General features: G+C 38.0%; 1 protein-coding gene across 5 annotated transcripts; it reads left to right on the top strand.

Moving 5' to 3' along the window:
* The first annotated feature begins 727 nt into the window (after positions 1 to 727).
* Positions 728 to 8,305, top strand: LOC103431054 (ABC transporter C family member 10-like). 5 transcript variants are annotated; one of them, XR_011582039.1, is made up of 14 exons: positions 728 to 758; positions 887 to 1,171; positions 1,314 to 1,542; positions 2,471 to 4,559; positions 4,650 to 4,970; positions 5,078 to 5,164; positions 5,268 to 5,855; positions 5,954 to 6,118; positions 6,227 to 6,525; positions 6,655 to 6,869; positions 6,954 to 7,259; positions 7,407 to 7,470; positions 7,579 to 7,818; positions 7,893 to 8,305. XR_011582039.1 is itself a non-coding variant. In XM_070823548.1 (14 exons), the coding sequence occupies exons 4-14, from the start codon at positions 2,496 to 2,498 to the stop codon at positions 8,027 to 8,029; spliced, it is 4,482 nt and encodes a 1,493-aa protein (XP_070679649.1). In that variant the 5' UTR covers positions 861 to 984; positions 1,071 to 1,171; positions 1,314 to 1,542; positions 2,471 to 2,495; the 3' UTR covers positions 8,030 to 8,305. The 5 variants fall into 5 exon arrangements, 4 of the variants coding, with proteins under 4 accessions (XP_070679649.1, XP_070679651.1, XP_070679650.1 ...); XM_070823548.1 differs by lacking the exon at positions 728 to 758 and having other exon boundaries at positions 861 to 984; positions 1,071 to 1,171; positions 6,227 to 6,521; XM_070823550.1 differs by lacking the exon at positions 728 to 758 and having other exon boundaries at positions 898 to 1,171; positions 2,471 to 2,618; positions 2,740 to 4,559; positions 6,227 to 6,521.
* The last annotated feature ends 214 nt before the right edge of the window (positions 8,306 to 8,519 follow it).

Here is an 8,519-nt window from a genome sequence, read left to right as displayed (position 1 = left end):
TGATGACTTTTCCAATTTATTTCGATTTTTTGTTTAGACACATGCTACGTGTAAAATTTATGTAATACATGAGCGTTGAAACTTTGATTTATCGGTCAATATTTATTTACCGAAATTTCGATGTCTACACTCAATATTCAAACTTATCTAACGATGATAAATATGATGGTGAGCATATACCATACTAAATGGTGGTGAGCAAAAATGTATTCAATTTTTTGTACCACATTTTCATATCATCTTAGGTGGCATCTGATGTGGATAGTCATATCATTTAAATTAAGTAGAATTTTAAATTTAATTAAACATTATTTAATGAACCAATAATAAAAAAATAATTAATTAAATGATAATTGTGGTATACAAAAATTTTCTCATTTCTTTCCCTCTCACTGCTGGGTATACTGAATGATTGCTGCTTTTCTTAAATCTGGGTTTCCCCAACGAAGAAACTGTTAATCTTGTAAAAGAAGTTCTATAACATTTCTGATAGTAAAAGATTTGAGAGCTTTGACAGAGAAAGAAGAGAGAGAAGTAAAATTGTATCAAATGTATTTCTTCTTATTTTTTTAATGTGAAAGCAACTGTACATGAGTATTTATACAACAAACATATCATACTAAACTAACAACTACTCTTAATCCTTTGACACTTGTCATCATCTAACCCATTTACTTAATATCCCTAATAGAAACCATAAAACCCAGTGGTTTTTCTCTCTTTTTCTATGTTCTTCCATGTCTTCCTGTGTAGTTACGGTTAAGACATGTCAATATTTTATAATACTATTTATTTTTATCTTATTATCTTTATAAAAAAATAATATAAAATATTAACGTGACTTAACCGTGATTACGCACGTGAGAAAGGGCATGGAAAAAAATAGGGCTGACAATCCTTGTCCATTCACCCTTCCGACCAAGAAGTTTGCTCCAATGGCGGCTCTCACCCACTAATTTTCATGGCTTTTAATGCACAATGAAAGCTGAGTTTTGAGAATTTTCATCATTTAGTGTGCTATTTTTCACAGTTTTGTTCTCTCATCTGAATCCCTATTGAAAAATTTGCAGAACCCACCAAATCTCATGCGTTTCTATACCCAATGAAATCTGGATTTACAAAGTTTCATTATTTGGCGTGCTTGTTCTGCATGCTTTGTTCTTTGAAAGAGGTTCAATTTTATAGTCCATCTTTTGAAATAGGTCTAATTTTTAGTGGTTTTTAACTTTTTGAAATAGGACCAGTTTTTAGTCCAATTGGACCATAACATATTGAAATCTTCGTTTACATTTGTATGCACTTGCTGGTGGTAGGTGAAGCAACAAGTATATTAATGAGAGATCTGAGAGAGTTCAGGTGAATGGTGAGCAGCTCAAGGTGAATCAAAGGGCCGACCTTGATACTTGAGGATGATCTGTGATGCACTTGTAAAGCATTGAAGCTTCCCTCCCAGACCTAGTAACTTAGAGAAGAAAGTTATATACCAGGAGGTAGGAGGGCTGATTAATTTGCTAGTGAGTTTGAGAGCACTAAGATTTTCATGTAAGTGATCTACACAACACTACTACTGCAATCATTTTATAATTGTGTGTGTTTTCATGCTCTAGCTTTATACGTATGTTTTGTTTTTTCTTCTGCAGCAACCAATTTTCACTTTTTCAGGCAATTTCTTTAAATTCTTGATGCAGTCTTTTTGTTTGGAAGATAGGTAAGTGATAGATATGGTTACAACTGAAAGGGAGAAAACATGATTCGAGTCATAGAACATTATAGCAGCACCTTAGGGGATGGCATAGCCTTAAATAATAGGGGCGAGGTCCAAACGAAGAAAGGCTTACGGTAGATACCTAGGCACCCAGAGACGAGGAAAGACGTAGTAAGCGACGAAATGCTTCGGGGAGTTGAAAATAAGCGTAGATCCGGAAATTCCTGGGTGAGCCAGACTACACATAAGTACCCGGACTGGCTGACTAGCAACCTACTCCTTTACCCCACTCATAGAAATTGGAAGGAGCCAGAATCCCCCTCCTTCAATCCCCCTACGCACCCGAAACAATAGAACCCTAATTACTAAGGTTCTAGATGCATTTAGGTACAATAGAACTTCTCAGATTACATTTACAGATGTTCCCTAAATTTTGTGTTTGGTAAAATATTACCTGAGTTACGTGACCCTTTACCACAGTAGTAGAAAAATGTTGAGCCCCTTGTATGACGACATGGGTTCAAACCCTGTCGGTGGCTAATCTAACATCTAATCTAACAAAATCTACCGTTTGACAAAAAAAAAAGGAAAGTATTATTAGCACTCCAAAAAAATATTACCTTAGTTACTGAACAACATGAATGAATATCAGTTTCATTTTTGTGCTTTTATCTTCTACCACGTCTGCTTAAGCCTTAAACCATGGTTTTAAGATGCAGCTTCTTTCCTCCTCTCAAATTCTTTTTTTCCTTTGTAATTGTGCAGATTTTTATATTCACAGAGAAACACCATGGCAGAGGTTTTCTGGACCTTCTTCTGCAACAGTTCCGATTGTTCGACTGAGTCTGGAGCTGATTGCACTTCGGGTTTTTTATCCATTATCGATCCAGACTCATGCATCAACAATATTTTGGTCATTGCAGTTGACATCTTACTTCTGTTTATATTGTTATGTTTCTTCATATATAGATTGTCATCAAATAAAATAGCACCATCTCAGTCTCACACCATCTCTGCATTGTCAATTGTCTCAGCCAGCCTTAATTCTGGTTTGGCTTTTGCCTGCTTGGGGTTTGGGATATGGACAATCGTCGACAAAGTAAATACCGATCAGACTGTTTTACCTCTCCATGGATGGCTAGTTTTGTTCTTTCAAGGGTTCACATGGTTCCTTCTGAGTTTAATCATAACCCTGAAAAAACCACTCTCTCCACAAATTGTCATCACGAAAATTGTTTCGATTCTTGCCTTCTTCTTTGCGGCTTTTCTTTGCAGTTCATCGATTTGGGAAGCTGTTGTGGATGAGGCAGTGTCATTTCAGTTTGTTGTAAACATTTTATATTTCCCCGGATCGATTCTCTTTCTCTTTACTGCATTTCAAGGAAGCAGTAATGTAAAACTTGATACAGAAATCCATGATGATGCTTTCTACACGCCTTTGCAAGGGGATGAATCGGACGTCAGAGGTGAAATCAGTTCAAATGACAACGTAACCCCTTTTGCAAAAGCAGGGTTATTCAGTACATTGTCATTTTGGTGGCTGAATCCACTGATGAAGAAAGGCAAGAAAAAGCTTCTTGAGAATGAAGATATTCCACAACTGCGAGAGGCTGATCGAGCAAGAACGTGCTACTCAATATTTATGGAGCAACTGGACAAACGGAGGAAGCAGAGTTTCGCATCAGATAACTCTTCCATTTTGTCCATAATTTTTTTATGCCAGAGGAAGGCTATTTTGATAACGGGGTTCTTTGCATTGATCAAGGTTCTAACCCTGAGTAGCGGCCCACTGTTTCTCATGGCCTTCATTGACGTTGCTGAAGGCAATGCAGCTTTTAAATATGAGGGTTATGCACTCACTCTAGGTCTCTTCATCTCAAAAATCTTGGAGTCACTATCAGAGAGGCAATGGAACTTTAGAACAAGATTGATTGGGCTCCAAGTAAGATCAGTGGTCTCTGCTGCAATATATCAGAAGCAACTAAGACTCTCGAATTCTGCCAAGATGACTCACTCTCCTGGTGAGATAGTGAATTATGTAGCGGTGGATGCTTATAAAGTTGGTGAATTTCCATACTGGTTTCATCAAATATGGTCCACAAGCCTTCAGATGTGCCTTGCATTACTTATTGTTTACTTCTGTGTCGGGCTGGCAATTGTTGCAGCCCTCATTGTACTTATATTGACTATGGTGGCAAGCTTTCCGTTGGCAAAGTTGCAGCACAAGTACCAAACAAAGCTCATGGCAGCACAAAATAGGAGGCTGAAGACCAGTACCGAAGCGCTTTCAAATATGAAGATCTTGAAGCTGTATTCTTGGGAGACAAATTTCAAGAATGTTATCGAAGGGTTAAGAAGAGAAGAATTGAAATGGTTAGCTCAAGTGATGTTTCAAAAGGGGTATTATAATGTTCTATTCTGGGCATCTCCTCTTTTGGTCTCCACAGTTACTTTTTGGGCATGCTACTTCCTCGGAATTACACTTTCTTCAAGTAATGTTTTCACACTTCTAGCAACATTGCGGATTGTTCAGGAGCCAATTAGGCTGTTCCCAGATGTTTTTGGAGCATTTATTGAAGCAAAGGTTTCATTATCTCGGATTGTGAAGTTCCTTGATGAACCAGAGTTGGAGAATAGACATACGAAAGATAGCAGTGGCAAAGAGGTTGAGCATTCCATTTTATGCAGATGTTCAGAAATTTCATGGTATACTAGTGCTACAAAGGCTACATTAAGGAACATAAATTTGGTGGTGAAACCGGGGGAAAAAGTAGCAATTTGTGGAGAGGTTGGCTCTGGTAAATCAACCCTGTTAGCTGCAATTCTCGGAGAAGTTCCACGCATTGGTGGCGTTGTAAGGAACCAAATCACTTGGAGTAATTATTCTTCCAATTATTATAGATGGGAAGCCTTACTTAGATATTCTGACTGCCTATTTTTACAGGTTCAAGTATACGGGAAGATAGCATATGTTTCTCAGTCTGCATGGATCCAAACCGGAACTATACAAGAAAATATTCTGTTTGGTTCTGCCATGGACAATGTTAGATACCAAGAAACAGTTAGCAAGTGTTCTTTAGTGAAGGACTTTGAGATGCTTCCATTCCGCGATCTCACTCAGATAGGAGAAAGAGGTGTCAATCTAAGTGGTGGGCAGAAGCAGCGCATTCAACTTGCACGTGCACTCTATCAAAATGCTGATGTCTACCTCTTGGATGACCCTTTCAGTGCAGTTGATGCCCATACAGCGACAAGTCTATTCAATGTAGCACTTCTTTTTGTGCCTCACTCTAATAATGAATGATGATATTGTCTTTCTTTGTTTTTTTTTTTTTCAAATTTCTCCAGTGAAAGCTAATGCGACTTTTCCAGGAATATGTCATGGGAGCTCTAGCGGAGAAGACGGTTTTGCTTGTGACACACCAAGTCGACTTCCTTCCAGCTTTTAATTCGATATTGGTATTTAAGAACATTTTTACATGGGTTTACTGATACCATTCTTCTTAATCCGTTCGACAATCAACTAGGTAAGTCCCATATGTAACATAATTTTTCTTCACAGTTGATGAGTTCAGGGCAAATTTTAAGAGCAGCTCCTTATGAAGAGTTGCTGGCTTCTTGTCCTGAGTTCCAAGACCTCATTAATGCACACAATGACACTGCTGGTTCTAGAAGCCAAGTTGAATATGCTTCTACCGGAAAACATAAATTACCCAGGGAGGAGATTGAGAAATTTACCACCGAATTACCGTATGAAGAATCTTCAGGAGATCAATTGATTAAGCAAGAAGAGAGAGAAACAGGAGATACTGGTTTCAAGCCATACATCCAGTATTTGAAGCCGAGCAGGGGATTTTTCCATTTCTCCATGGCCATTGGCGTCCACTCCATTTTCATACTTGGGCAACTAGCTCAAGTTTATTGGTTGGCTTTAAAGCTGCAGGATTATAGCGTGTCAAGAGAAAAACTCTTCGGTGTTTATTCTGTGATCATGTGTCTAATGATACTCGCTTTGGTCATTCGAACTTTCTGTGTGGTCTACTTGGGATGTGGGGCATCAAACTCCATTTTTCAAACCCTGCTGAACTCTCTTTTCCGAGCACCAATGTTGTTTTATGACTCGACACCTTTGGGAAGGGTACTTAGTCGAGTAAGACTTAAAGAGTTTGAAAAACTGTTTTTAAAAGATATTCTTTTAAGTAAGCTATTGGAACTAACATTAACATCTGCATCGACTCTTTTGTTTAGGTATCCAATGATATGAATGTCATTGATCTTGAAGTACCTTTCAAGCTGATTATTGCAATTTCGGGAATTCTGAACACATATAGCATATTTTTAGTATTGGTTTTCCGTACTTGGCCCGTTGTGTTTCTGATTATTCCCACAATTTATATTACAATATTTTTACAGGTACTGCACTATGAGAAACATTCTTGTTTAGTTCTTCAATGATTTCCTTACATTCTTGTTTAGTTCTAAGCATAAAGTATTCTATTTGATTTTCCTTTCTACAAACAGAATTACTACTTTGCTTCGGCCAAAGAGTTGATGCGAATGAATGGCACAACTAAGTCTGCCCTTGCAAGCCACCTTGCTGAATCTATCGCTGGAGCCTTGACAATCCGAGCTTTTGGACAGGAGGATCGGTTCTTGTCAAAAAATTTGAAACTTATTGATGCAAATGCTGCTACTGACTTCAATAGATTTTCTGCAAATGAATGGTTGATAGGAAGGCTTGAGCTGGTATGCGCTATCATTCTTTCAGCCTCAGCACTTGCCATTACTTTGATTCAGTTCGACACTTCTTCCACTGGTTGGTAAACACTAGCATCCACCATCATATTTTCCTCAGAACTTTAAACAATTCAGTTTACCATCTGTGGTGCATCGTTTACATTTCAAGTGTCGTGCCCCTAATTAAACCATTCTGCTTAATCTTTTTACAGGATTTGTTGGCATGGTACTATCCTATGGTCTTTCATTGAATGTATTCGTCGTAATTGCTGTCCAATTTCAGTGCATGCTTGCAAATTCAATCATATCTGTTGAAAGGGTAGAACAATACATGCATATTCCTAGTGAAGCTCCGGAAGTAATAGAAGAGAACCGACCTATGCGCAATTGGCCTACTGTTGGCAAGGTGGAAATACATGATCTAAAGGTTAGTGCAACAGAAAATTTACAGAAAAGTATAACTCTAACAATGCCCGGAACTTGTGTATGATATCTAATGAAACTTATGCAGGTAAGATATAGGCCAAATGCTCCGCTAGTTCTTCGTGGGATAAATTGTACAATTGAAGGAGGTGACAAAATTGGTATTGTTGGCCGGACTGGAAGTGGGAAGACTACTCTTATTAGCATTTTGTTTCGTCTGGTAGAGCCTACAGAAGGAAAGGTCATAGTGGATGACTATGACATTTGCACAATTGGACTTCATGATTTAAGATCATGTTTTGGGATCATACCACAAGATCCGACTCTGTTCAGTGGATCTGTGAGATTCAATCTAGACCCCTTATCAGAGTATACCGATCATCAAATATGGGAAGTAAGGTTTTTGCCATGAAATTAGCGTTTCAAAACAACCATTTGACATTGAAGATATGTCAACATTGAGTATTTAGCAAGATGTAAACACAGCTTTACACTAACCTTTTTATTCTAACTTAATTTATCTTCCATCAATGTTTAAAAGGTTCTTGAGAAATGTCAGTTGCGAGAGGCCGTTCAAGAAAAGGAAGACGGCCTTGATTCTTCAGGTAATAAACTCAGTCTGTCTCATAGGAGTGCTTTTTGGTGTCAACGAAACATCGTTATTATCTGAAATTGTCTATAAAACAAGAGGTAATTAAAAACTTGGACATCAGTTGTACAAGATGGAACAAACTGGAGCATGGGACAACGACAACTATTCTGTTTGGGACGTGCTTTGTTGAAGAGGAGCCGAATACTGGTGCTCGATGAAGCCACTGCATCAATGGACAATACAACAGACGCTATTCTGCAGAAAACCATTAGAACAGAATTTGCAGACTGCACTGTAATAACCGTGGCTCATAGGATACCAACCGTGATGGACTGTACTAAAGTGCTTGCAATTAGTGATGGTAAGCATTTCTTTTGCTACAAATATCTTATTTAAGTTGTTTTAGTTGTTAATTAGCGAAATGCACAATGACAGGGAGACTGGTGGAGTATGATGAGCCAAAGAAGCTGATGAGGAATGAGGGATCACTATTTGGGCAGCTAGTCAAGGAATATTGGTCTCGTGCTGGTGCTGCTAATGCCGGCATCCGCTCAGAAGATAGAATCAATTAAACTGAAAAATTATTTTTCTTTAGCATCATGCCATAAGCTGTTGGGATTGCTTAATTACTTTAAAGAGTAAGGAGGAGAGTGAAAGGGTGATGGCATCCAACTAGAGCCAACAAAAAATTAAGGGCACCTACTGAAACACTTTCCATCCCTCTAAAGGCAACCTGCGTTCAATACTAGTTGTTACGTCACGCTGCCATTTAAGGTTGAGGTTTCATTATTCCGAAAGTTTACAATCTAAACTCTAAATCCTAATGTGATTAGGTGTTGAGATTTTAATTTTTTTTTTCTAAGAAACAATAATATCTACACTAAAGGGGTGGGGAGTGGTCTAAGCCTTACAATGGGTTTGCTATAATAATGTGGTTCAATTTCGCTTTTAGCAACAATCGAACCTAAAACCTCTCACTTTCAAGTGAAGAGAAATATCAATTAGACTGTTGTACTGAGTGGCTCTTGGACCAAATGCTGATATTGTGTTGTTTCTTTATAT

Source organism: Malus domestica, chromosome 06 (genome assembly GCF_042453785.1).
Source record: "Malus domestica chromosome 06, GDT2T_hap1".
In the NCBI taxonomy this organism is placed as follows: domain Eukaryota; kingdom Viridiplantae; phylum Streptophyta; class Magnoliopsida; order Rosales; family Rosaceae; genus Malus; species Malus domestica.
This window is presented reverse-complemented; position numbering and strand designations above follow the sequence as displayed.